This window comes from Sporothrix brasiliensis (genome assembly GCF_000820605.1).
Source record: "Sporothrix brasiliensis 5110 chromosome Unknown Cont14, whole genome shotgun sequence".
Classification (NCBI taxonomy): domain Eukaryota; kingdom Fungi; phylum Ascomycota; class Sordariomycetes; order Ophiostomatales; family Ophiostomataceae; genus Sporothrix; species Sporothrix brasiliensis.
The window spans coordinates 214,320-241,803 of NW_024467133.1; the positions used below are offsets into that span (position 1 = coordinate 214,320).

The window sequence follows — 27,484 nt, forward strand, 5'->3', positions numbered from 1 at the left end:
AAAGAAACAATGCGGAGGTGATGCCGAAGCCTGTATGCGAAGATGCGGACGCCGGCCGAGACGATGTGCAGTGGATGGAGGAATGAAAGGCGAGACCCAAATAAATAGAAAATAGAGAGGGAAGTCTGAAGGGAGTTAAACTCGCTTCGATTGCTCCGGTGCGGCGGAAGGTACGATAAGGGAAGGTGCAAGGTCCAGGGAAAGAGGGAAGGAAGGAATGAGGTGAGCAGGATGAGCAACTTCGACAGGAGGAAGGAGCCTTTCCCCGGGAATCGAAATAGTGAAATGAAACGGAAAGAGGGAAAGTACGTCAAATTGGTCAAGAAGCTTTCCTCCGTAGTAGATTGGCCCAGTTTGCTTTGTTCCTTGACGATTTATTTCCTTGGTTGTTATCGATGAAGCCGAGGATATGCGACGAGAAAGAGGCACTTTTGGAGAAAGGCGAGGGGGAAAAAAAGTAACGATGACAGCGTCATAGTGCATTTTGGGGGTTCAATCGCCTTTTTTTTTTTAAAGCCTTCGCGATTCGCTGCTTCCGATAGTTTTCTGTTAGGTCGGCTACTTCCAAAGCACAGTATGCAAGTCGGCGGTTACAGTATGTATGTCCCTGAAGAGCTGGTAAGTAGGTCCATTCGGGGGTCTTCCCGGCAGTGCTTCTTTGTCGCTGCCGGTCTGGCACATCTCTCCCCGACAGCTCCGCCAGCGGAGAGAGAGCAAGGCTCTTACGGGACGACAGGTAGCGAACACAGTGCATTACACTGTCTGCAGCGCTAGTTCGCACTCCTCGAATTCGTCAAATCGACCCTGCCATTGGCCAGTGAGCTTGGGAAGGAACGACGGTTGGTCCCGCATTTTCGGATTTGCACGACAGGTCTCGAATTGCGTGCAGGAACGGCCGACGTAGAGAGGCCGTGTCTGTTTGACTATTTCTGCACCCTCTTTGCCCTACACAATGACAGCCGCAGCAATACGAATGCCTCGGTCTATGGCCTTGGCAGCGGCACGGGGCCTGTCGACTGCCCCGGTCTTGACTCGCCAGTGCTTTCTCCGTTCACCATCGGCGCACCTCGTCAGCACCACAGTACTCCGTTTCTCGTCCTCGTCCTCCTCGTCCTCCTCGTCCTCCTCGGTCACCTCCTCTTCTTCCTCGCCGGCACCCCCACCCTTGGTCGAGATCGATGGCCACAAATACAACACTGACAAGTGGTTCAACACGCCGGCCAACGTCGTCGCGGCCGCCTCCCGCCGGCTCCACCTGCAAGAAGACCACCCGGTTGCCATTACGCGGCAGATTATCGAGTCTCGTTTCCCAGCACCGACCTTCCGCTACGTCAACTCGCTGCACCCCGTTGTGTCGACGTTTCAAAACTTCGACTCACTCGGGTTCCCAGCCGACCACCCCGGCCGTGCCCGCTCCGACACGTATTACATCAACGAGGACACGCTGCTGCGCACACATACAAGCGCGCACGAGCTCGAGACGTTCCGGGCCAATGCGAGCCCCGGATTCTTGCTCAGTGCCGACGTGTACCGGCGTGACGAGGTCGACCGCACGCACTACCCCGTGTTCCACCAGATGGAGGGCGCGCGGGTGTGGGACCGGCGCACAGACGCGGACAAAAACGGCGATCTGACGGCAGCCATTCTGGCGGACCTGGAAACGCTGCCACGGCACGGGATTGCCGTGGAGGACCCGGGCCCGCCGTTCCACGACGAGCGGAACCCGCGCCAGGCGCAGCATTCACCCAGCGAGGTGGAGGCGCTGGGACGGCATTTGAAGCGGTCGCTGGAGCTGATGGTGGTGGAGGTGTTTACGCGGGCCAAGAAGGCAGCGGTGGCGGCGCGGAGCGAGACGTCGCATGCGGCATCGGCATCGGCATCGGAGAGCGCGACACCCGCAAGGGAGGACGAGCCGCTGCGGATGCGCTGGGTCGAGGCGTATTTTCCCTTTACCAGCCCGTCGTGGGAGCTGGAGGTGTACTACGAGGGCGACTGGCTCGAGGTGCTGGGGTGCGGCATATCGAAGCACTCGATCCTGGACGCGGCGGGTGTGCCCTCGCAAATGGCATGGGCGTTTGGCATCGGCCTCGACCGCATTGCCATGCTGCTGTTCCAGATCACCGACATTCGGCTCTTCTGGTCCCAAGACGAGCGGTTCCTGAGCCAGTTCCGCGGCGTGTCGGCGGACCTCGACCGGCTGCGGCAGTTTGTGCCGTTCTCCAAGTACCCGGAATGCTACAAGGACGTGTCCTTTTGGGTGGCAGAGGCAGATGCCGCCGACGCCGGCGCGGGCAGCCCCGGCCTGCACAGCAACGACGTCATGGAGGTGATCCGCAGCGTGGCGGGCGACGTGGTCGAGGACGTGAAGCTCATTGACGACTTTACGCACCCCAAGACGAAGAAGCAGAGCCTGTGCTACCGGATCAGCTACCGCAGTCTGGAGCGGACGCTGACGAACGCCGAGACGAACCGACTGCACGACGAGGTGACGGACGCGCTGGTGCAGCGGCTGGGCGTGGAGATCCGGTAGTTTCCTTGCCTGGCTCCTGGCTGTATTCGATAGCCATTGTAAGATACGATAAAAGCATGTGGAAGAGGGCAAACAAAACGGGAAAAAGCGTCTCTCCATTTACTGCAGCAATTTACATCACCATACAGGCAATACGGAGGACGACTGAGACAAAGTGGACAGAGCCAGTGTAAGTCAGGACTGTCTTGTCAAAGACACACGCCGCTGTTCTTGGGCCGGCAGTTGGACCTTTCTCCACATATGTGAGGTATTATGCGAGGCGTAGCGTGGTGTTGCGTTTTGCCCGACAGCTATGATCAGATGAGGCAGTGCATCTTTGTCTTGAGCAACTGTCGACATGAATGGCTCTGATGTAGACAAACGCTCTTTACAACGGCGCCACATGTTCCGGGCGGTTGGTTATCGCCGTCCATGACCGTACGAAGTATTTCGTAGACGACTTTTGTTTGCATTTGATAGCGCATCTCGTACTATGAGGCGTTGTCATCTCGAGTCGGCCCAGCCACAGAACGACAAGGAGATCGATCCTATTAGTCAAATGCACAGGCCATTCAGCAACAATGCCACGGCAACCTCGACAACACAGCTGACAGAGCAGAGGCATACAGACAAGGCAGCATGGCAATCGTGTAATTTGCAATCTTAGCCAAGCCTCGTTCTCTGGTGGTAGCAAGGAGGCCGTACTCCGTCATCCTTAATTCGTTCATCGTGTTTCGTAAACAAGCATATCATTGCCATATCCTAGAAATCAGTCCCGAAAGCATGGTCTGTGGTATGTCGTGGTTGTAAGTTACTGGCGACGCCTCAACGACGTAATTTCATAGACGACCCAGCGAAACAGGCGGCGTGGGAGGCTGAGCGGCTGGCCTGATTGGGCAGCCGAGAGGCCGCCTTGCTGGATTCAGCAGTGCCTGCGCTGTCCATGGCAGGCTGTGTCGTCGAGACCGAATAGCGCCCAAGCGCGCTAATATGGTAAGATTACTTGCGTTCAGGCTGGGCAGGGCGCTGTAGCGGCGCTATGGCGACCAAGACTCGTTCTGCCGTGTGTGAATCCCAACGCCCATCGCGCCTGCCGCAAGTCTTATCTTACAGTTGTTCTTGCGCCGCAAACTGCCTGAACGGGGGAAACTTGGGACGCCTTTTATTACTGCCTAGGATAGGCAAGTGCAACACAGGGCCGAGACAGCCTTGGGCACGGGCATCACGGCCATGTGTAATACAACGAAAGTCCAACGTGATGAGTCGAACGTTTACCTGTGACGTGGGGAATGACCAAAACGTAGGCGCAGCTGGGGAGAATGACCAAAATCCTGAAACAGAGAAAAGAGCAGACCGACAAAGAATGAGGTCAACAGGAAGAGAAAACATCCGAGACGATCAGTCACAGCCGTCCAATAACAATGAGATGCAGTGAATGCTCATGCCGCGTGGAACACGACCGAAAAATGTCAAATGACACGAAGAGACAAAATAAAACGTCGCAATGCTCCGAAACCACATGGCAGATCATTCGGTGGCTGCCTCTCCCTCTCGGCGCGACCTTGGTCTGAAGGTCCTTTCCTTGGCCTACTGGGCCTCTCTGGCCCGTTGACAGCGGCTTGGTGAGCTATTGTTTCAGCGCCCGCGGAGCCCGCTCCAGCGGAAACTGCGGCAGCCTTCCTTGCCTTCTTTTCCCTTCTGGCGGGCAAAATGAATGCCAGCGAGGCTCAGCCTCCTTTGGCTGGGCGTCGCGGACCCACTCATTGGCTAGATCAGCTAAGAGCAGGTTCCACGGAGTATGGCGGTCGTACATCGTACAGGCAAAACGGAAACAGCCACTGGCGTAATACGGTGGGCTGCTATCGCAACGAACCTCGTTAGCGCCTTCTGGCGCCGCAGCGTTGATAAGCCCTAGGCACTTGCCTCTTGCGGTCTGGCCAGGGGAAAAACACTGCTCGCCTCCTTCCCAATTCGCCCCCACCGGGCCTCTGGTCCTTTGTGTCGGTCTGTCCTTCCTGATCGATCCACTGCCGCCCGCCCTGCCCCTTCCTTTACATCTTGACTCTCAACCTCTAGCGGTCCACCGAGGCTCCGTACTACTTTTGCCATACTGAGTGCGAATACGTAATTACCTCCTACGCCTCACACTCTCCTCCTCATCCTCCCCTCACGTTTCCGGTATATAACCTCCTGTCACCCCGGATCGACATCTCTGCATCCTTCCCTGCATTATCTACTCTCCTGCAGCAAGCCCTCTTCGTTGTCGACCACACCCTCTCAACTATCACCACCACAGCTCCAACTTGACACAAAATGGACGCTCAAGCACCAACGCTGGCCGCTGGCCACAACCTCTCGCGCTCGTCTTCCTCGTCTTCACTCTCTTCCTCCGCGCCGTCCGGCGCCTCGTCTTCGTCTCTGCGCTCGAGACGCTCCTCCAACCTGACGCTCGACCTCTCTGGCATCGCACCCCCACAGACCTCCACCACCGCCGCGCCCGCGCCGCTCCCCACAAACACTCTTTTGTTCACCAACCTCGTGCATGCCGACATCTTCCGCCCGGACAACCTCGCGACCATCCGTGATCTCGTGAGCCAGTCGGCCGCGATCCACTCCTGGGCGCCCCTCAAGTCGTTCCGCCGCATTGTGGCCTCGTTTTACTCGGCCGAGGACGCCGCCCGCGTACGCGCCGTCTGGGAAGGCGAGCGGATTATGGGCGCCGCGTGCCAGGTGTACTACGGCCGGGCCACGCCGCTGGGCGATGCCACTGCGGCCGGCCACCTGGCCCTGCCCGACGCCGGCAAGCTCTTCTTTATCAGCCCGCCCCCGAGCCCGCCGCACGACTGGGAGATGCGCCTCGAGGGGGCACCCAACAGGCAGGTGCACGCCGAGGACCTGGCGGACGCGCTGGCCAAGCTGCACCACCAGGCCGCCGACGAGCTGCCCGGCGAGCATCCCGGCGAGGGCGACGCCAAGATGCACGAGGACCTGGCCATGCAGTCCCCGGCAAGCGAATCCGGCGCCAGCCCGACCCATGCCGCAAAACGCAATGGCCGCAGCCGCAGCCGCAGCTCCACGCTCGTCATCTACCAGCCGGCCGAGCACAGCACGCACTCGGACCTACCCGCGATTGCCGTCGAGGACATGACCGACGCCAGCACGGACGAGGAGCTCAACAGCGCCACGTGGCAGTCGTCGGCCGCACCCCTGGCCGTCCAGAAGCCTCTCATGGCCCATACCGCCCGGCCACCGGTCGAGCTGATGCAGGATGCATAAATGGCGACAATCTTAAAAAGTTATTTTGCATTTGTTTTCTTGGATCGTTCTGTGATTTTGTACATTTTGGATTGGCCTTTTCCTTTCTGATTTCTCATTTTCTCCTTGTATTTTTTTATATCCTCGGGCATCTGTTTTTCTGTTCAGATTTTGTTTGGCGTCCCTGCTACCGGTCATCATAGTTGCCGTACGGCCACATATTTTTTTTGTGCATAGCATGAGTCCTCTATGGTACTATATTTTACATGAATTTCATACATGATGGTTAAAGCATATTCTCGACCGTTCGATCATCACTGCTCAAGTGTGGCATGCACATCGTCAAGCGCCTCGACTAAACTTGTGCTCAGCGAGGACCCGATTCGCGACGGTGCCAGAGTCGGTCGCAGCTGGTTGGCCAGCCCAATGACGGCACGGATGGAGTGTGTGTAGCGGCGGCGCACCGACGGATGTGCGTTGGCGACGAGGGCGGTGACCAGCTGGAGAACGGCCACGCGGCACTCGGCCACGGTGGCAGCAACCGCGGTATCGGCATGGGAAGGCTGGCCGTCGTCGTTGTCGTCGTCGTCATCGTCGCTCGGCCCGGCCCACGCAGCGACAAGAGTGACAACGTCCATCCACGCCTCTTGGGTGCCCGGGCGCTCGTCTTCGACAATGGGCAGCAGGACACGGACAATCTCGATGCCGCGCGCTGCGTCGGCGGCAGACGCAGGACCCTGCAGAATGGTCACCAAATCTGCCGTGAGAATTTTCCAGGCGCCATGCTCGAGAAAGAGCGCCGTCGCATCCCTCTCGTATGCATCGTCGTCACGCGCGGCGTCTCCGCCACGGCCGCCGTCGGGAGTCGAGGCCGAGATGCCCTCAAAGGCGACAAGCACCGGTCGGCGGAAATCGAGGCTGCCGGCGTCCGCTGACCCGCTGCTGCTGTACAGGTCAAGAAACATGTCCGTCAGGCCCGCCGCCTCGCGCCGCAGCACGTCATTGTCGTCCTCGCGCAGCCAGAGCGCCAGCGCGCGCACGGCCGCCAGCACCAGCGGGTCGCGGTGGACAGTCGTCTCGGACGCGGCGGCGTCCCAGGCCAGCGGCAGGCCCGCCGTGTCCAGTGAATGCGTGCGCGTGTCGTCCGTCCCGGTGCGCGCGTCCGGGTGCAGCCCTTGGGCACCGGCGACGGCAGCGTCCCAGCGGTCGCGCAGGTGCTCGGCAGTGACCGACAGCGTTTCAGACATGGACTTGCGCAGGCGCAGCAGGTTGTCCGGCGTCAGGGACATGGTGAGCAGTTCGTCCTGCTCCTCGCCGTCGCCGTCCAGACTGCGCACGAGGTAACCGATGAAGGCGGAGAGAATGTCAAGGGCGGACGCCAGGCGGGACGCATTGGCCGGGTAGTAGTCTTGGTTGTTGAGCTGGGCGAGGAGGCTCGGGAGGGTGGCGCGCAGGTCGACGAGGAGCATGCTGACGAGAAGGTAGGCAAAGGGTTTGTCTTCGCGCAACGAGGCCTTGCCGCCGGCCTTCTCCGTGGCTTCACCCTCGCCAAACAAGAGGGTGGAGGCCACAGCAGGGTAAGCGCGTAACAGGGCAGCGGATGCATGCGTGTACGCCGCTCGAGACGCAGCCGTGGGTCGGCTGGCAGCCAGGCGGCGAATGAATCCGATGGTGGGTGCAACCCAGGCTGTGCTTGCTGCGGGAAGAAGTCTTTGCTGCTGCTGCTGCTCGGCAAACGCTTCAGCATTGCGCAGCAAGCGGGCCAAAAAGTCCAGCAGCGTCACCCCGTCGGTGCCTTTGAAGGCGGCGGCGAGTGCGGGCAGCGTCGTGTTGATGGTGCTTGTGATTGCGTCGACGTCGGCCGTGGCGTCCGAGTGGGTTGCCGCCAGCAAGCCATGCAGCCAGGCGCGAAGCAGAATTTCCAGCACCAAGGGCTGCTCGGGCGCCAGCTCGGTCAGCGGGCTGAGGTCGGTGACGCTCGTGTTGAAGACGGCCGCACCCTCAGGGCGGCTGACAAGTGTCGCAAGGGACTGCAGGATGAGCGTGGCGGCCGACTCTGCGCCGGCATTTGCGCCAGACGGAGGCGCGCTTGAAGATGGCGTATTGAGCAGCGACGCCACAAGCAGCGGGATACGGCCGACAAGCCGTCGGTCTCCACGCCGGTCGTCGGGCAGAATTCGAACGGCAAACGTGTGCAGCACGGCCACGGCCAGATCACGCATATGCGCAGCGTCGGCACCGCCTTTTCCGGGCCGAGGTACTGTTGGCGTCGAGTGCGCATCGAGGTCCGCGCGCAACAGCTTGTCGAGAAACTTGACAGGGATGGCGTCCCACAGCTTCAAGAGCCGTGGCGAGCAGATTTCGCCCGCTTGTCCATCTCTCCCGGCTTCTCGCACCTGGTCGTCGAGGAGAGCTTTGAGCAGCGCCAGGGCGACAAAGCGCGAGGTGTCGTCCTTGACCCCCAGAAGCTGCTCGACCTTGGCGATGGCTGCTTCCTGTGGGCCAGGCGGCGGTGTCTGTGTTTTCTGGGCTTGTCGTGCCTGGTCGGCCTGGCCTGTCTGCTGAGCGCTGTCTTGAGGCTCAACAAGTGGCATCGCCGCATCGGATGCAGCAGCGTCGTCGCCGGAAGAAGCCATTGCCTGTCACGTCAATGGGGTCGCGTTGGGTGCAGCAACGGCCATGGCGCCGCTCTTTCTACGGCGATGCTGAAATAAAACTGCCTGAGATACGTCCTTGCTGTTGGATTCGGGACAAAGTCAAGTGTTTTTTGGTGCCATGATGCAAGGCTGTAAGTCCGTCGTTGACGTGTGCCTATTTGCATAACATGCAGGCTGACTAATACATGTCCAAATCGGGGTGCGCACGTTTGGACCCACTTTAACACCTGCGACGTAATATGGGCAAGGCCACAGCCTCCTGACCCTAGCCTCCATACAGCTCAGCTTGAAGCTTGCGACGACCCTCGTTCGCGATACAGTCCACAGCACCTCGACACGGCCTCTTGGCGACTGTTTTTGCGACCGCACTTGTTTCCAGCCGACCGTCTACCATCTCGATACGTCAACATCGTTGCACCCGCTCATTTCTGCGCCTTTTCTCGCGTCTCGGCCTCTCGCACAGCCGTTGGAGCTGTGCGATGACGGCGCTTCCTGCTGCTCACCATGAACCCATTAATACCAGCAGCAGGGAGGAGCGGCAGCGGCGGCGGCAGTGGGGGCAGTGATGCAGGAGCGCGAGCCGCGCCGCGCCAAAACAGCGGCAGCGTCGACCTGCTCGGCGGTGACAGCGTCAGCCAGCCCAGCGGGCCGTACAGCGGCGGTGACGACGACGACTCTCATGGCAGCGCCCACGACGCGCACAACAACGCTGGCAACGATGACGACTACAGCGTCGACGGCATCGACGAGCACACAATTTCTGCGGCCGAGCTCGGCGGGCCCGTGTCGTTCAAGCGGCGGCAGAAGCAGACAAACTTTCTGCCCCAGTCGGCGCGGTCGCTTCTCTCGACGTTCGGCATGGGCACGGCCTCCTCGCCACACACACATGCGGCCCACGCGCTCTATGGACACCAACGAGACGGGCCCATTGGCCTCGGCAGCGCGGGCAACGACGAGGCGTTTGAGACCCAGGGCACGTTCGGCGGCGCCGACGGCGGGCCAAGCAATGTCAACGTCAATTATGTCAGCAGCAGCAACGGCAAGAACAGCGCCGGCCTGCCGCACGTCGTCGACTGGTACTCGGAGGGGCTCGGCCGCCGCGTCGGCTACGAAGACCTGACGGCCATTGACTGGATCTTTGAGCACAACAAGGAACGCCAGCGCCAGCGGGCGATGGTCTCCGGCACGAGCGGTCTGTTGGGCCTCGTGCGCCGCCTGCTGGACGACGGCCAGATCTGGGTCGTGCTCGTGCTGACGGGCCTGGCGGCCGGCACGCTGGCGGCCGGCATCGACGTGGCGTCCGACTGGCTGGGCGACATCAAGACGGGCTACTGCGCGTCGGGCGGCACCGACGGCGGCGCGTTCTACCTGAACCACGGCTTCTGCTGCATGGGCTACGACGAGGGCGCCAAGTGCGACGGCTGGCGGCCCTGGGCGGCCGCCGTGGGTCTGTCGGCGTCGTCGGCCGTCGGCAAGTGGTTCCTCGAGTACCTGTTCTTTGTCGTGCTGTCGGTGACCTGCGCCGTCTGCGCCGCGTTTCTCGTCAAAGAGTACGCCATCTATGCCAAGCACAGTGGCATCCCTGAAATCAAGACGATGCTGGGTGGTTTTGTCATCCGCCGCTTTCTCGGCGGCTGGACGCTTGTGACCAAGTCGCTGGGCCTGTGTCTCGCCGTGGCGTCCGGCATGTGGCTCGGCAAGGAGGGTCCGCTCGTGCATGTCGCCTGTTGCTGCGCAAATCTCTTTATCAAGCTGTTTCCCAGCATCAACAACAACGAGGGTGGGTAACCTGTCATGCCGTCTTGTCGTCTTGCCGTTGCTTTATTTGACTGTCTTTCTGTGTCGTTTACTAACTCGTTTAGCCCGCCGTAGAGAAGTCCTCTCGGCCGCCTCGGCCTCGGGCATCTCCGTCGCCTTTGGCTCCCCCATTGGCGGCGTGCTCTTCAGCCTCGAGACCCTCTCCTATTACTTCCCCGACAAGACCATGTGGCAGAGCTTCGTGTGTGCCATGACCGCCGCCTTTGTGCTGCAGGCCCTCGACCCCTTCCGGTCGGGAAAGCTCGTGCTGTATCAGGTCAAGTACTCCACCGGCTGGCATGCCTTTGAAATCGTGCCCTTTGCCTTGCTCGGCATCCTCGGCGGCGTCTACGGCGGCCTCTTCATCAAGGCCAACATGTGGATTGCCCGCTGGAAAAAGGCCAGCGCCGGCTGGCTGCCCGGCCCCGTCGTCCAGGTGGCCCTTGTCGCCCTGCTGACCGCCGTGGTCAACTACCCCAACCTCTATATGCGCGCCCAGCTGTCCGAGCTCGTGTCCAACATCTTTGCCGAATGCTCGCCGCAGCTCGACGACGTCTTCGGCCTCTGCAAGACCGGCGCCGCCACCGCCGCCACCATTGTGCTGCTGCTCTTTGCCGCCGTGCTCGGGTTCTTCCTGGCCGCCATTACGTTCGGCCTGCAGCTGCCGGCCGGCATCATCCTGCCCTCCATGGCTATTGGCGCCCTCACGGGCCGTGCTGTCGGCATCGTCATGGAGATCTGGCAGACGAGCCACCCCGACCTGTTCATCTTCCAGTCGTGCGAGCAGGACCTGTCGTGCGTCACGCCGGGCACCTACGCCATTGTCGGCGCGGCCGCTGCGCTGACGGGCGTCACGCGTGTCACCGTGTCCATTGTCGTCATCGTCTTTGAGCTGACGGGCGCGCTCAGCTACGTGCTGCCCATCATGGTCGCCGTCATGCTCTCCAAGTGGGTTGGCGACGCCTTTTCGCGCCGCGGCATCTACGAGGCCTGGATCCATTTCAACGAGTACCCGTTCCTCGACAACAGCGAGGACATGCAGTTCCAGCTCCCCGACGTGCCCGCTGCCCAGGTCATGACCCGCATCGAGGATCTGGTCGTGCTCACCGCCACCGGCCACACCGTCGCCAGTCTGCGCCGCATCCTCGACACCCATCCGTACCGCGGCTTCCCCATCGTCTCCGACCCGCGCGACGCCATCTTGCTGGGCTACATCTCGCGCGCCGAGCTCGACTACACCCTGCAAGCCGCCGTCCAGCCGCCGCGCTCTCTCCCGCCCGACGAGACCGAGGCTTTTTTCGCCCACCAGCCGCTCGCCGACCCGCGCACCACGCTCGACCTGCGGCCCTGGATGGACCAGACGCCCCTGACACTGCCCTCGCGCTCGCGCTTGCATTTGGTGGTCAACTATTTCCAGAAACTGGGTCTGCGCTACGTGCTGTTCAGCGACCGCGGCGTCCTCCAGGGGCTGCTGACCAAGAAGGACGTGTGGTATGTGCTCAACGGCGCCGAGGAGTCGCGCCGGAGCGGCGAAGACGACGACCTGCGCGGGAGTGCATCGCTGGGGCGGAATGGCGGGGAGAGCAGAGGGAACAGCGGCGCTGGTGGTGGTGGCGCCGGCGCTGGAGCGGGCGGCATGGCAAACGCTGGTGCTGTCGCTGGCGCGTCGGGCCACCTGCGCGAGGATGGTGATATGCTCGACGACCCGTTAAGTCCTGGACCAGAACAAGAGTCGATCTTATAGAGCAGCAGAGAGGTTGGCCTCGATTGGATAGAAAACAGCCGCATGCCGTACATGGTAGAATAAATACAAAACACAAAATGCGTCAAAACAGTCAAAACAAAGCGCCATGCATATAAACGTACGTAAAGAGGCACAATGCCAAATACATCAGACAACAGACCAAAAGCGCATGCAACTCGCAAACGAATCCCAGTAGCTGTACACACCGTCCCTAGTATTCAAAGTCGTCGTCGACCGCCGGGCCCTTGCTCTTGGCCACGCTCTCTTGCTTGCGGTACATTTCCGCGACTTGCCGCGACGACGTCGCCTCCGACGGCTTCTTGTCGTCGCGGATCCGGATGAAGCGTGGGAACCGCAAGCTGATGCCGCGCCGCTCGCCCGAGCTGTCCACGCCCTCGTGGCTGCCCGCCTTGTACCGCGGGCTCAGCGTCAGGTCCGCCGTCTTCACCTCCCACACGTACCGCGGCTCGAACCACACGTCCGGCTGGTGCTGCCCGCCCGTGCTGTGCGCGTAGAACGGCTTCGGCCGGTCAATCACAATCGCGCTCAGCTGCGTGTGCAGCTCTTCGAGCACCGCCTCGCTGAAGCCCGTGCCAATGTTGCACACCGTCTCGTATGTGTCGTTGCTGGGGTTGTGGCATGCCAGCAAAAAGGCGCCGTACACCGACGTGCGCTTGCCTTTGCCGTAGTACGCGCCCAGCACCACGAGGTCCAGGGAGTCGCCGACGCCCGACAGGTAGTCCTTTTTGATCTTGAGCCAGTTGCGCGACCGCTTGCTGGGCTCGTACCCGCTCTCGGCGCCGTCCAGCATCTTGACCATCAGGCCCTCGCACGACGCCTTCATGCTCTCGTCCAGGAACGTCTGGATCGCATCCAGCTCCTGGCCGTCCATGTGCGTCGCAAACGCAAATTCGCCCTCGACGGGGAAAAACGCCTCCACCAGCTGCGCCCGGCGCGCCCGCAGCGGCTGCTCCACAATGGCCGCCCCGTTGAGGTACAGCAGGTCAAACGCAAACACGCACACCTTGACCTTGACGTCCTCGATCTTGACGTCCTTGCGCTTGCGCGTCATCAGCTGCTGGAACGGCAGCACCTTGCGCTCCTCCACGTCCCACGCGACCGTCTCGCAGTCCAGCACAAAGCTCTTGGTCTCGGGTTTGACCCACGTGTGCAGCTTGGCCAGAATGTCCGGGTACTTTTTCGACAGGTCCTCCGAATTGCGCGAGAAGATGGCCGTCAGGCCTTGCGCCGCGTTGGCCGTCGTCGTGGCCGTCGTGGGCAACGCCGCCGCGGACGACGAAGAGCCCTCCTTGGCCACGTAGTGGATCTGCGCGCGCTCGCCGTCGTACTTGTACTCGCACGTAAATGTCTGGTCCTCGAAGCGGTCGAGCACCTCCGTAATGGCCTTGGTCGGCTTTGCCAGCATGGGCTTGAGCGGGATGCCGGGCCGCAGCTTGCAGTTCTCCTTGAGGTGCATGATTCCGTGCTCCAGCATCGCCGGTACAATAATATCGTAGCTCGGCAGCTCGCTGTACACCGACTTCAGCATGGCCTCCGCCTTTTCGACGTCCGACGGCGACGCCGTCTTGCCCGCGACCTGCGCCTCGTGGTGGATGACGGCCTGGGCTAGGGACACCAGCACCGTGCGCTCCGCCAGGCCCAGGCGCAGCTTGCCCTCGAGGAAGCGCACCAGGTACTTGGCCTCGCTCGGCCCGCCCTTGTCCTTGGTGATGTCGACGCGGCCCTGGCTCCGTGCATCGGCGGCCGAGAGCAGCTTCTTGATGCCGTCCACCTTGCGCTGCTGGGCACCGTTGCCGGAAACCGTGGCAATGCCCATCAGGCCCTTGTGCACGCCCTGGATGGTCAGCGGTTTGGGCTTGAACATGGTCGGCTGCGTCGACCGCGACTTGACCGCGACCAGGCCCAGGTCGCCAATCTCCTTTTGGTCCTGCTTGATGACGGCCAAGCTACGACCGGTGGACTCGCCAATGGCCTTCATGATGAGCGACTCGCCGATGCCGAGCTCGATGCCCGAGTAGTCGGGCGCCAGCTTGTTGATCATGAGCAGCACAGTGGGCAGCATGTCACCGGGCGTGAGGCGCAGCACCTGGCGCAAGAACAGCGAGCAGTACTCCATGATGATGAGGCGCTTGGTCGTGAGCTCAATGAGCGAAAAGGTGCGGCACAGCGCCTCGTAGGGCACGGGCTCGCCGGCCTTCCAGTCGGGAAAGGCATCTGTTTTGGGTGTAGACAGCACAGTCTGGATCGTCTTGCGCACCTTGGCGGCGACTTCGGGTTTTACGTCCTCCTCGTCCTCCTCGTCAACGTCGGAACTGGACTCCTCAGACACCGAAGATGCCGCCTTCTCCTCGTCATCGTCGTCCATGGCCTCCTTCTTGACAGCAGCGGCCGTAGCCTTGGGCTTGGCAGCCGGTGGTGGTGATCTTGACTTTGTAGCGTTCGGAGCCGCATCGGTCATGGCGGCATGCTTGTCCTTTTTCGGCGTCACAACCTTCTCCTTTTTGATTATTGGCGCGACGTCGTCCTCTTCGTCCTCTTCGTCCTCTTCCACAACGCGGCGGTTCTTACGCGCCCTCTTGGCGGCTGGCTGTCCGATGCTTTCGGCGTCTGACTCGTCCTTGGGCCCAGCTTCGTCGTCGTCTGACAGGCGCTTCTTCTTGTCTGAAACAGTTAGCACATACGTCAAGACTTGTCTCCACCCTCCACACCCATATAGACGCATATATACACACCCTTCTCAGGCGTCACGTTCTCCTTTGACGAGCTGCTTCCGTCGCCATTGCTGGTCGCCGCCTTTGTCGCAAAGGACAGCTTGGACTGCTGTTGCGGCGCGTTGCCCGGTGCTCCAAAGAACTTCCTATATCATATGGTTAGCCTGGAACATTCTTGTCAAATATGCCGCCAGGACCCTTGAGAGAAGGAAAAGAACGTGCCCCAGCGTGGTCTGCGTCGGCTTGACATACCCGAGAGTGGCCTGCTTGTTGGGAGCCATGGTACGAGGCAGCGAATAAGGGAGGGAGAGGGGAGATGTTCGGGCTCGCAGTAGCGGGGCAGCAGCAGCAATGGGCCAGAAGGACGTCCTGGATACGGCCGAGGTCAAGACCGTAAAGCGTGTCCGCCTGCTGCAAATACTGCTACTATGTCTGATCGTCACCGTCGATGTTGTCGTTGTCGTTGGTTTTATGAAAGTCGAGGAAATTGCACCGGGCGCGAGCTGCACCAAATGTCGCGAAGCCACGATTGCTCTGGAAGCGCGGGTGCAGGCTCTTGGGCCGTGCAACGGAATGAAGACGGAAGACGAACTGAGGGGTTCTTAAATACAGAAGGTCGTCGGTTGAAAGTCGTCGTGTTTTGGATCAATTCCAGGCAGATATGCGAGTTGGACTTGCTTGGGGACCAGAGGGCAAGAGGCAGTGCGGCAGATGAGGCACAGAAAATAGAGAGCCACGCGCGTTTTGTGGGAAAACGCGGGTCGTCGCTTCCCCATATCGCGTCTTGCCAGTTTAATAGGCTCAGACGTCGCCAATCCGCCAATCTGCCCTGCCAAACCCGCTAGGCTCCAGCGCCTAGGCTGAGCGACACCACGTGACAGCCCAGCGAAGTCGTAGCGCTCTTCAGGGCGTCGTCTCGGTGCCTATCGCCCCGAACACGACATACGACTAACCTACGAGCACCCAACAACGATAAAAGCTCAACGTGTTCCGGCGAGGAAATATCGATAGTCGCGACACTTTATGATCTTGTTGGAATCGCCTCCTGGATTGTTTTCGAAAGACAGCCCATATATGTGTGATTTTGCGGTTTAATCTTACATGAATCGGAACAACAGGCGCAACTAAATCACCAACAAAGATGGTGGTTAAAAAAAAAGGAAACAAGACCATCCACAAGGAGAGGTGACAAGAAAATAGCACAAGTGGCTTGTGTACAGGATTATATATCTGGCCCAGGTCCCGTCCCTCGCTCCTTCATATTAACTACAGACCCAGAAACCGCCCGCCCGTCTATCCCCTCGTCCCCTGGAGCGGCTTAATCAAAGTAGCGGATCTCGTCGGCGGTGCGGCCACGGATGAAGCTGGGCTCGCTGCCCTTGACGTAGATGTCGTTGAACAACACGTCGAGGTTGGCAACGGGCAGCTCCATCTGCTCGGCGGCGGCGACCTCCTCGTTGACGTAGCCGCGGGCCTCCTTGTCAATGGCCTTGAGCTCCTCCTCGTTGACGACGCCCCAGTCGAGAATCTTCTGCTTCAGGCCGGCAATGGGGTCGTTGGTCGAGCGCATGCGCTGAATCTCCTCGCGCGTGCGGTAGGTGGTGCCGGGGTCCGACATGGAGTGACCACCGTAGCGGTAGGTGACGTACTCCAGGACCAGCGGGCCGTTGTCGTTCTGGGCCCACTCCTTGCCGTACTGGACGGCGGCCTTGACGGCAAGGATGTCCATGCCGTTGACCTTGAGGCCAGGGATGTACTGGCCACGCTTGTAGTAGTCGGTCAGCGCCGACGAGCGCGAGGCGGAGGTACCCATGCCGTACTTGTTGTCTGTAACGTTTGTTAGCAACGAACGGCTCTGACGGCCACCATCATCATACTGGGGGAGGGGGGGGGGGGGGGGGGTGCGGGGGAGACGCACTCTCGCAGCCGAACAGGGCAGGCAGCTTCCACAGCTTGGCCATGTTGAACGCCTCAAAGACCTGGCCCTGGTTGCTGGCACCGTCACCGTACAGGACCACGGAGACATTTTTCTTGTCCTGGTACTTGTGCGCAAACGCCAGGCCGGCACCGACAGGCACCTGCGCGCCGACGATACCGTTGCCGCCGTAGAAGCCCTTCTCGAACATGTGCATCGAACCGCCGCGGCCGTACGAGATGCCGCCCTGGCGGCCCAGCAGCTCGCCAATCACCTGGCGAACCTTGCTGCCGCGCATGTACGCGAAACCGTGGCAGCGGTACGACGTGATGACATCGTCCTCGCGGGTAATGGCGTTCTCAATACCGACAGCGACCGCCTCCTGGCCCGTGGACAGATGGCAGAAACCGCGAATCTTCTTCTCCTTGTACAGGCGGTCGGCGGCCATCTCCATCTGGCGGATGACAACCATGTCGTAGTACATCTTCTTCAGCTCCTTCTTGGTGACGTCCAGCGTGTACGGCGGGGGGTCAAGCTCGTAGGTCTCGAAGCTCTCGTCGCTCAGGTTGACGGAAAACACCTCGTCGTCGGACTGGGGGACGGCGCTCTTGTCGACGTGAGCAGACGCCGCATCGGTCGTGACTGTCCTCCGGGCGGCAACAGACGTCGTCTTGGCGAAAGCAGAGGGCATCGCCGAAGCAGCACGCAGGGGCATTGCCGACGCCGTGGCAGCCGTCCGCAGGCCGCCGCTGGCTGCAGCCACCCGGCCAGCGCGGAACGCCGCACGCGAGAACATGGTGTGAAAAAGGGGTGTGGGGGAGAGGGCGGAGAAGAGTTGGAGGGTTCGACAAATCAATTGGGACGGCCGCTCAATTGCAGAAAACGCAGACAATCGAGAGGAATCGAAGGAGATTGTCGAAATACAAGTTAACAATTCGGAGTGGCTGATGATAGGAGGAAGAAGAAAACAAGCGCTAGGCGGACGGGATATGGCGAGAAGGAAAGAGTGAGCGAGATAAAACACGCAGGAAGGGGGCAGGAACGATCCGGACAGAGCAAAAAAAATAATCAAAAAAACGTATGGAGTAGGACAGCTTTGCTGGGTCAGAATTACACCGGACTTCCCACTAGGACACGTCCGAAGAAAAGCGAGCAATAAAATTTAAACCAAAAATAATTGCAACAATACAAGGCCCAGAAACAGCTGTCGGAGGCCAATCAGCGGCGCGCGGGTGGACCTGAACTGTCGCCCTGGCTGTAGTCAGGAGTTGAGGCACTAGCCTCTTTAGGAAAGGCCTCCTGGAAGCACCTGCCAACCCCAACGGTTTAACAGCGCAGGGAAGCCGCGACGGCCCTGCAAAAGCCCATTGTGCAGCAGCGATCTCGCAGCCACCTCTCGCTGTCTTTGCTCGCTACAATATCACTCCGACGGCAAGCGCGCCCCGGTTTTCGCCTTCGCTTTCCACATCGTGAAAAACAGGAGCGCAAATGACAAGGGGAAAGAACCGCAGGCGGACGACAAATAAAACTTGCCCATCGTCCCGCTGGATAGCAGAAACAGATAAAAACAGCGCAGTTTAACATGCACAAGACACATGCCAGCCTACAGGGACCACACCCTCGCCAAACTATTCCGCTGGACGTGTAAAAGCTTGCCTTGATTTATTGATGTCAGAATGGTTGTCCGTTCCTAATTTCTAATCCTTCTCCTACAATCATTTCCCTATGCCATCGTAAGCCCTTATTGTGTCCCTTCCAGCTCCCAAAAGTAACCATAGTAAAAAGAAGCAAAATCAGAGAGCAAGCAAATAGTCATGCGGAAAGCAGCAAGCAGTGAGTTTCGGATCCCGGCTATTGAAGACGATCAGAGGGTACGATGCACAAAAGCCCCTAGAATGGAGACTCCCTCTTCCTCCATAGGTGGATGAGTTCTCGGGGGCAATACATTCATCGCAGCCTCCGACACACAACGGTCTTCGAATTGTAAAAAAAAAAGTTCAAAAAATAGGATAGACAACAATGCTCCACGCCAAAACGCCCAGATCCATGGTTTGCTGTGTAAAAGATGAAAATGAAGAGGGGATATAAGTTGGGCAATAGACGCAGTGTGCAGGCCACCCAGGAAAACAAGAAGTATACGGGACGCGCAGCGCGCATCGCACGTTGAGTGAAAAGTTCCGTGTTGTCACGGTACGACATACCAGCGCTGTGCTAAACACCGTAAAATGGCATCGTGCTGCTGCAATGGTGTAATAATAGCAAAAAGGTCAAAAGGCCGGCCTCGGCCTAGGATAGAGCCATCGTCCTCGAATGGGACGAGGAGAATATGGCAAATGCCAGCAATAGAACGGGACCCGATGCAGCCTAAAATCGCTCCGCTAGGCATCGTGGAAGAACGTCGAGTTGCCCTGCTGTAACGGCGCTGTCGCCGGTCCGGCGTCTCGCATATCAACGTCGTCGCCAGCAGTATCTCGCCGCGGGAGGCCCGACAGGGCCTGGGGCCGCCGGAAGTCGATCGCCAAGGCGCTCATAGGCCGCGGCGGCGACGCGTCCGACGGTGGGTCCAAGGACCGCTGCGGCAGGGAGAGTGGTCGATCGCTGAGGACGTCGTCAGGTGGAGAGAACGACCAGACCTCCATGACAGTGCGGCCGCCACGAAGGGCCATAGCCACACACTTCTCGTCTTCAAATGCAACACGCCAGACTGCATCACCATAGGAAATCAGCTCGCGGACCATTTGGCCAGTCTTCAGATCCCACACCTTGACGCGGCCATCGCTGCCGCCGCTCACAACGCGTGTGTCGTCAAACTGCAAACTGGTGACGCTGTTGTCGTGTGCGGCCAGGCGATGGATGGGGCAGAAGCGAGACAGCGACCAAACACGGACGGAGCCATCAGAACCACCAGTCACAAGAGTGTCACCGCGCATCTGCAGCTGGCCAACCAGAGACGTGTGGCCTTGGAGCACCGCCTGGCACTCGCCCGTGGTTGCATTCCAGATGCGCACGCTGGTGTCCAAGCTGCCCGTGGCAACCTTGACACCGTCAAAAGCGATGGCGTAGATTTGACTATAGTGACCCTGCAGTGTGTGGAGACACCGGCCCTCAGAGATGCTCCAAATCTTGGCAGTGGTGTCGTAGCTGCCGGAGACAACAATGTCCCCCTTTACTTCGAGGCAGCGCACGCTAGCTTGGTGGCCAACGAGGACGTTCTTGCAGAGGCCAGTGCGGATGTCCCATACGCGTAGCATGGTGTCACGGGAGCCCGAGATGGCCGTGTTTTCGTCAGACATCTTTAGGCAGCGAACCGTCGAGGTGTGGCCGCGGAGCGTGTGCACACATTGCCTAGTCGTGTTAGCCAGAGAAACCGTTGGGAGGGGGAGTGAAAGAAGACGCGTCAGGTCTGACGAGAGAACGGTGGCTGGGCTTACCCTGTGAGAAGATTCCAGACACGGACATCGCGGTCGCAGCCACCACTGACGAGGGTGTCCTCCCAAGGCACCATGGCCCAGACGCCCATGACATGGCCTTGCAGCGTCTTCTGGTCCTCGCCCTCGGTGTTGAACACATGGATGCGCGCATTGTCCAGGGCCACAATGATGTACTTGGGAGTGAGATGCAGACTGGTCACCAGACCACCATCCTGAGTGATATTCTTGGTGATGGTCTGGCCCCCGGTGCGCCACGCAGCATCAACCAGGTATCGTTGCTTGAAGTGGGACTTGTACGACCGCAGCCGCGGGCGATTCTTGCCGCTGCTGGATGTGCCGCCATGTGTCGCACCATCCAGGCTGCGCGAGGTGGCCATGGGCACGTCATTCTCGGGCGGGGCCAGGGACGGCAGGTTGTGCGTCGGGAAGTCGCTGTCGGAAACACTGAGAGGGAAGGTCGTCGGCGTCTCTTCCCGGACGGGGGTGGGCGGCGCTGCCGGCTGGACCTCGGAGAGGCGACGGTCGTAGTCGTGCTTGACGCACAGATTCTTCCACGTCACGTCGTCGCTGAGCAAGTCACGCCAGCGTCGCGACACCTGGGAAGCACGGGCCAAAACCTTGGGGTCATCAATAAAGGAGAGGATCTAATATGTGTTAGTGGGACAGGCCACGACAAGGGGCAAAGAGGAAGGCGGGGGGGGACACGTACTCGTAAGCAGAGCTCGTCAGGCAAGCTTGTGAACGGGTCCTTCTTCAGGAGCGGGCTGACAAACTGATGAACAAAGCTCAGCTGCTGGCTGGTGCAAAGGTTCAACAGATCGGCCAAGAGACGCGTCCTCTGGGAGGCCGTGCAGCTCTTAAAGTGCTGGCGGATCTTGGAGTGGAAGAAATCCTCGTCCGCATTGGCGTCGCTCCAGTCCGGCTGCACATGGGACGGGCCCGGCGAGGCAGCCGGTGTGGGAGGCGGCGGCGGCGACCCGGTCATGGTCTGGTCGTACTCGGCGGCAGGCGTGGTCATGCTTGGGGTCGGCGGTCCGCGTGGTGGCCGAACCTGGGCGGCCTTGACGACAGGGTTGGCCGAGGTGCTGAGAGCCAGCTCGTCCCGGGCAAAAGCACTGCCCCTCCGATCAGAAAAGCTAGGCGGTCTCTGGTATCCGGACATTGTGTCTTCCTAGTCCTCCGTAGCGTGGGAAGAGGAGACGTGCGTGGCTGTGAGATACGAAACACAAACTTGTTAGCATGTGAAGTACGTTGAATACGAATGACCCAAGGCTGTGGAGGCTACACAAAAGCAGAGCGGAGAAAGTAAACTACACAACAAAGATGCAAAATGACGAGGCCAAAGAAGGAAAGCACGGCGCTGGAGGAAAGGAGCCATACAGACCTTGGGTCACCTAGGCAAGAGCTCCGTACCCGGATGCTCCTACTCTTGCTACGGAAGTAGCGACAGGAGACGTCAACAAGGACACTCGGGGAACAAACGGCCGGTTTGAAGCCAAAAGGTGGGCAAGAAGACGATGGCAGTGATCGTGCGGCAGGTGCAAAGGCGTCACGACGTCAAGTGCTGTTGAGCGTGAAAGGGCAGGAGCGGGCGGCGGCGGATATGACAAATCGTCTTAGGCTGGGCAGGAGCGACGGGGAACAAAGCGGTCGGTCTCGACAAATGTCGGGTCGTATGGCGAGCTGGCTCGAAACAGCAACGGGGAAATCGTCTGGTGGTCGATTCGGCAAAAGGGTACGGAGTATTGGTGGTCATCCGAGTGCAGTGAAGGTCCGGTCCGGAAGCGTACGAAATGCTAAGCGTATCTGGCGTGGAAGCAAGACAAAGGCTTTGGCGGTGTACCTTCAGAAAGACATTGGAATGGCGGAGATGGAAGACAGAAAGAGGAGGCCCGTTGGTTTGGAATGTCGTCGCGGAGAAACAAGAGCGGAGGGAGATCGAGGCGGTATGGCGGTTTTGGGGGCGTCTGGTCCAGAATGCAACAAAATAGAGGAGATGCCCGTGAGTGCCGTCCCTAACGTGAAAGCGTCGATAGCGTAACGAGGTGCAGTACTCGAGAAAAGGGACAAAGACGGAGGAGGAAAGAGGAAGAGGAAAGAGGATAACTCCTGGTATCAAGGTCGGGAAAGGGATTCGACGATTCAAGGGAAAAGAAAGGAACGGCAGAGCGTGGAAGACGTCGAATTGGCAGCGGCGGTAGAGGAAACGAGGGAGGAAGCAAAGTGATGAGAGGCAGTGGAGTGTGAGAGGGGAGAGACGCAAAGGGGCGCGCACTAAGCGTCGGTGGGAAAGGGCAAGAGGACGGGCTTGGTAGGCCTGAGCAGTGGGCGCGAAGGCCGGCTTCCAGGCCTCGACCGACAGCCTATAACTCCATGGCGGGACTCTTTTTCGGTAGGCTAAGGGGAAGGAGCCATTTGGGGGCCATGCGGTAGAGGGGGGACGGCCTGGCGAAAGGGGACAAAGAGCGACGACAGATGAAAGGCTGGGTGGAGCCAGCTACATGAGCGAATCAGGGCGTGCGACTGGCCGCTGACGCTCGGGGGAAAAGCGCATTCTGGTGCATAACCCATTGTCAGGCGTGGTCGTCGTTGGCTACTCCACTGACATGTCTGTGGGGGGAAGGAGAGCAAAAGCAAAGACCCACTCGAAGCAAAGCCGCAGAGGGAAGCAATACGCAGCAAGTGTAAGACGCCATCGCTCATGATCTGATTGATCTCACGTCGTAGTTTGCGTTTACGAAGGCTCATGCTAGAGACACGGCTGGCAGGTGTGCGTGGCCGTTCAGCCCATAAACCATATGGGTCTCTACGATATACAGTGGATATCAAGGCATTCCGGTGCATGTCACAGTCTGGGCGGCTAAGACGGGATCGCATCGTCCGTCCGGGGGAACCAATACCACGATCCCTTGCCTGTCTGCTGCGATGAGTTTTCATGGCGTCCTGCGCTGCAGTGTACAACATGGGCGATCATGAAGAGAGGGCCTGGCCAGAGTGTGTCCATGACTCCAGGCTCTAGGATGGCTGAGCCAGGGCCGGAGCGCCAACTGACACGGCACAAACGGGCAGAGAAGCAAGAAAGGGACGCCTTGGGAAAACATCGTGGGACTTGTACTCGGCATGAAGGGAGCTCCCATGACATTTCCGCAGGTAGATTGTCCCTCCGTAGGTGGATGCATTGTCTCAAGACAAAGGTAATACGAGAAACCCAGGACAGAGGTTGGGGCACGGCGATCGCCAGCATAGGGACCGAGCTCGACGTGCATCTGGCGGGCGTGTCCAGGCGTGTTTCCATGTGCGCACACATACCTGCAAAATACAGACGAGATGTGCTCCCCCCGTGCACCCCTTTCTCATTTGCAGTCGATCAGGAACCAGGAGACCTCGACCAAAGGGTCAGGTGGAAGCAGCGATGCCGGTGAGGTAGAGATAAAAATAAAGACGAAAAGCTTGGTGCTCGTAACTTATGCAACGTCGAGCACAAAGGGGAGGTGTCTGAAGCGACGACAAAAAGTCATTTACGAAGACGTCTGTTGTACGTCGCAGTGTCCGGGAAGACTGAGATTGGTCTAGCTTCGCCAAAGCTCGCCCTGTCGACTCCACCCTCCCTTCTCATGTCGATGAAGGGAGAATACATTCGTACATGGAGAAAAACTCTTGAGACATCCTCTTGAAGGCCACCAATGCACCGAGACTTGAACCTCCAAGAAGACGTGCAGCTTGCGGCTCCACACCTCTGTCCGACTCGGCGGCTAGGAATCGCAAAGAGGGAGGCCGCGGAGCAGAAGCAAGACATGTTCGCTGCAGGGTGGCAATTGACATGTATTGCCCCCCTCTGAGGTGTGCTCGGGCGTGAGCCGCGAGGGCATTTGTATGAGGAGGTGCAAGAAGAAGGAGGCACGAAATATCGTAAGTCTGATGGGATTGGCCAGTTTCGAATGAGGAAGGGGCAGGGCAAGAAGGGATCAGATCCGAGCAGGAGCGAAAGAGGGCAAAAGTAGCAACTCGCAGGCGACATTGTTAGGCTATGGGCTGGCAGGTGCGATGGGCGTCAATCGGAGAAAGAAGGGGGGAAAGGGGGAGGGCTGAAACGCACTATGCTCTGGCTCTGGGATGCGGAGGAGCTGGAGGGAGTATAATTAGCAGCCGCAGAATGCGACACTCCAAGTCGCTGCTAAGGACTCGAAGAGGACAGTATCTTATGTGTACGTTTTCCACGTTATTACTCCCTAGAGGTAGGTATCTTTTTGGCAGTAGCTGTGCCTCTTTTGTCGTTTTGCCACGGCCAGTTGAAACAAGCTAAGTCGAGTGTAAATACATCGTTTGCCTGCCTCCGTCGCCGTGTTTTATTTACATGAAATTAACCATCTGGCGAATGTTCCTTGTCGCTGCATCATGTGTCCGTGTTGATGAAAATCAGTATGAAATTTCTCGTTTCAATGAATTTACTCCATACGTGGGTAACATTATTGGTTCTATGGGCAATACTTAATTTACAAATCAAAGGATAAAAAAGGGAAAATAAGAAACCCAACAATAATAGTAAAATAAGAGTATAGTCAATCATCAAATCTCGTTAAAACATAAAAACAGTGCGTGAATGAGTAACGGAAAATACAGAATACCAGAGACGATATCTTCTGCTACAATAAATGCTACTACGCACACAAAGATGCAACCATGAGCTTGACGAGCAATACGTTTGATTTACACATACTACCCAACGTAGCACAGCCGAAACTGTCACCAGCTCGCATGGCAGCTAAATATGTATACCTTTGTCTAATGAAAACGATACCGAAACACGTCACTTGTCATACACATACTGCAAAAACAGCAAACAAAAAAAGATGACCGAGGAATCAGCAGAACAGAACACCCCATGCGCCGATAACAAAGCCAACCATAAATGGGGTGCCAAGACAAAACAGAACAATGACGAGGAAGTAAAAGAAACGCCATGTGAAAATAAGATAAAAATGTGGCGTATCGTGAATCGTGCCGCCACTCTGCGGCGCACTCAGTTTTCAAGTTTCCTTATTGGAGCTGCCCGACGTTAACGGCGAGAGCGGCATCACGGCAAGATCACGGCCCTAATCCTATACAACGGACCGCTTTCGACCATACCGCACGCCAAAGACCAACACGCTCGGGCAGTAGATTAGGGTTGCAAAGACACAAGCGTACACAGCCAACATCAGCCAGAAAACCCACCCCTAGTGGTGGTGACCAAACTGCGTCAGCAACGGCAGCAGCATGCCGGCGATGGTAGCCAGCGTGTCACGCATCTGCGGCCGGCTCTGTTTGCGCTGTGCCGCCAGGGTCGCGGCGTCAGCGTAGCCATTGCCGAGCGAGTGGTGGTCGTGCGCGCCGGTCTCCTCCTGCATTGCCTGCATAGCCACGTATCTGGTTTGTTAGCATTGCGGACAGGGGTACAAGTACACCACTCAACTAGGGGACACAGGACCGCCACTCAAACTCACAGGAAAGTGCCTGCCGAGAAAAGCAGGAGCATGCCCGTCCACCACTGCCCGCGCTCGCCCTCCATATTGCCGCCGCCCAGCAGCGTGATCAGGATGTATGTCCCCAGCGCACCAAACGGCGCCGCCAGACTGAACACCACGAGGTGGCCCCGGGCGGCCCGTTTCGACAGCCCGTGCTTCAGCAGCACCGACGTCAGACCAAACGCCGCGGGCGCCTTGTGCACCATGATGGCCACGAAGATCACCAGCCCCAGCTTCATGTCCTCGGTCGTCGCCGATGCACCCATGGCAATGCCGTCGGCGGCCGCGTGGATCACGAGACCGACTGTTGTTGCCAGGCCGCGCGACTGCCGCGGCGTCGGTGTCAGCGATCCCAGGAACCCTTCCTCCTCGAAGCCCTCGTCGTTGTCGCCAGCCACGCTTGACGAGGCCAGGTTGTCGAGGCTGATGTGGCGCGTGGCGGGGGCCGACTGCAGCTTGTCGACGGCGTGGCGCGGCAGGCGATCGATGAGGAACATGAGCACGAAGCCCGTGACGAGGGCGAAGCCAATGAAAAACGTCGGCAGGGACCGCGGTTCGTCCGTCGCAACCGGCGCGGCAGCACCCTCCTGCTTCTGCTTGGACTTGCCAAAGCCTTGATGGTGCTTTTTCGGATCTGTGGAGGTCTCGCCGCCGCCGCCGCCGCCCGTTCCGGGTGCCGTGCCACCAGGCGTTTCTTCGTCGTCTCGGCTCGACGCCTTGGCGGAGGACCGTACCACTGCCGCGTGGATCGCACGGTTGTCGGCACTGCGGAGACCGAGGACGTCGCTGAGCGCATTGTCGCCATTGACTGAGCGAGCAACGACAGTTGCCGCTTCAGGAACGGACCGGCTGTTGAGCAAGGACATGAGTCGTGCATTGTGTTTGTGGCTTGCGGCGACCGAGCCGGGCGGGTTAAGCATCGGGTTCGCAATGGCCTCGACGCCTTCGGGGATGATGACAATAAGCGAGGTGCCGACGAGAATGCCGACGCCTATGCTGGATATGAGCCGTAGCTGCGACTGCGAGAGGGTCATGGACAAAGGAAGAGCGCCGGCGAGAAAAGATCTGTGTAATGAGGTTAGTACCGGAGGTAGCCAATGGACGTCCACTGCCACGCTTCTCGAGGGACCTACGCAAATGTCATGACGGCCTGTGGCAAGAGAAAGACTGGTTAGCAGCAGGACGGACAAGATACATCGAGTGACGGAATAAATAGCCGACGTACGCAGAGCGCCAGAAGAAGAAACAGCCCGCCCATGGTGCAGGCTCGCCTTGGCGGCGGACAGACGACAGTGTGAGCAGGCGTGTGCCAATCTAGCTAGTGCCAGAGCGCGAGGCCGTGATATATGCCCGGACACACAGCCGTGTGCGAGGAGATTTGGCACGCGGCGGTGGGATCGAGAGCTTCGTGAAGCTTCAAACTCCTTCGAGCACTGTGGAGCGCAGCTGGAAGGGAAGCGTCTGGCTGGATATAATCTGTACTGGTATATGTATCCGATGCTTGCCGATCGCATGAACAAAAGACAGCATGGAATGGCCGTCAGCCGTGTCGGTTGCGGTGCGAACGATGGCGCCGTTGACGATGCGTAGAAAGGTGAGGGCAGTCAAATGGTTCGAATATGGTGTCAGTGCTACGTAGCCCCTGGAAACTCGGATTATGTGGGCATAAAAACCGTGTCTAAACAGAAGGCGCACCCGGGCAGCTAGCCAAAAAGGGACTAGTGTCGAACATCAGCTCCTTCCTTGTCTTTTGGTCAATTAACACTCAACGCGGTTTCCTAGTCCATCGCGACTCGCGTTTCGACATTTTTTAGAGAGACTGCGATTTGCATCGACGCCTAACCGTCTCACGACACATTTGAGGAATCTGGAACATTTCGAGTTTGCGGCCTGCCCACGTTAAAGGAACATCGAAATTGGCGTTATCGAACACTGCCTCG

The 27,484-nt window shown here is 59.0% G+C and overlaps 9 protein-coding genes across 9 annotated transcripts; 4 read left to right on the top strand and 5 right to left on the bottom strand.

Annotated features, from left to right (window-relative positions):
• Positions 1–952: 952 nt before the first annotated feature.
• SPBR_03708 (phenylalanyl-tRNA synthetase alpha chain) lies at positions 953–2,530 on the top strand (the record flags this gene model as incomplete). Its single annotated transcript, XM_040761998.1, has 1 exon — positions 953–2,530. One exon carries the CDS (start codon positions 953–955, stop codon positions 2,528–2,530), a length of 1,578 nt encoding a protein of 525 aa, XP_040622749.1.
• A 2,292-nt stretch (positions 2,531–4,822) lies between these two features.
• Positions 4,823–5,785, top strand: SPBR_03809 (calcineurin-binding protein; the record flags this gene model as incomplete). Its single annotated transcript, XM_040762099.1, has 1 exon — positions 4,823–5,785. The coding sequence occupies one exon, from the start codon at positions 4,823–4,825 to the stop codon at positions 5,783–5,785; it is 963 nt and encodes a 320-aa protein (XP_040622750.1).
• Positions 5,786–6,078: 293 nt separating this feature from the next.
• On the bottom strand, positions 6,079–8,400 carry SPBR_03623 (uncharacterized protein; the record flags this gene model as incomplete). The annotated part of the gene is made up of 1 exon (XM_040761913.1): positions 6,079–8,400. The coding sequence occupies one exon, from the start codon at positions 8,398–8,400 to the stop codon at positions 6,079–6,081; it is 2,322 nt and encodes a 773-aa protein (XP_040622751.1).
• A 525-nt stretch (positions 8,401–8,925) lies between these two features.
• On the top strand, positions 8,926–11,962 carry SPBR_03589 (chloride channel, other eukaryote; the record flags this gene model as incomplete). Its single annotated transcript, XM_040761879.1, has 2 exons — positions 8,926–10,201; positions 10,284–11,962. 2 exons carry the CDS (start codon positions 8,926–8,928, stop codon positions 11,960–11,962), a joined length of 2,955 nt encoding a protein of 984 aa, XP_040622752.1.
• A 211-nt stretch (positions 11,963–12,173) lies between these two features.
• On the bottom strand, positions 12,174–14,975 carry SPBR_03597 (DNA ligase 1; the record flags this gene model as incomplete). The annotated part of the gene is made up of 3 exons (XM_040761887.1): positions 12,174–14,644; positions 14,716–14,840; positions 14,947–14,975. The coding sequence occupies 3 exons, from the start codon at positions 14,973–14,975 to the stop codon at positions 12,174–12,176; spliced, it is 2,625 nt and encodes an 874-aa protein (XP_040622753.1).
• A 70-nt stretch (positions 14,976–15,045) lies between these two features.
• SPBR_03877 (uncharacterized protein) lies at positions 15,046–15,300 on the top strand (the record flags this gene model as incomplete). The annotated part of the gene is made up of 1 exon (XM_040762167.1): positions 15,046–15,300. One exon carries the CDS (start codon positions 15,046–15,048, stop codon positions 15,298–15,300), a length of 255 nt encoding a protein of 84 aa, XP_040622754.1.
• Positions 15,301–16,012: 712 nt separating this feature from the next.
• Positions 16,013–17,405, bottom strand: SPBR_03737 (pyruvate dehydrogenase E1 component subunit alpha; the record flags this gene model as incomplete). The annotated part of the gene is made up of 2 exons (XM_040762027.1): positions 16,013–16,521; positions 16,613–17,405. The coding sequence occupies 2 exons, from the start codon at positions 17,403–17,405 to the stop codon at positions 16,013–16,015; spliced, it is 1,302 nt and encodes a 433-aa protein (XP_040622755.1).
• Positions 17,406–18,987: 1,582 nt separating this feature from the next.
• On the bottom strand, positions 18,988–21,202 carry SPBR_03636 (F-box and WD-40 domain protein CDC4; the record flags this gene model as incomplete). The annotated part of the gene is made up of 3 exons (XM_040761926.1): positions 18,988–19,954; positions 20,041–20,684; positions 20,750–21,202. 3 exons carry the CDS (start codon positions 21,200–21,202, stop codon positions 18,988–18,990), a joined length of 2,064 nt encoding a protein of 687 aa, XP_040622756.1.
• A 4,054-nt stretch (positions 21,203–25,256) lies between these two features.
• Positions 25,257–26,802, bottom strand: SPBR_03712 (solute carrier family 39 (zinc transporter), member 9; the record flags this gene model as incomplete). Its single annotated transcript, XM_040762002.1, has 4 exons — positions 25,257–25,446; positions 25,524–26,609; positions 26,678–26,694; positions 26,770–26,802. 4 exons carry the CDS (start codon positions 26,800–26,802, stop codon positions 25,257–25,259), a joined length of 1,326 nt encoding a protein of 441 aa, XP_040622757.1.
• Between the last annotated feature and the right edge of the window lie 682 nt (positions 26,803–27,484).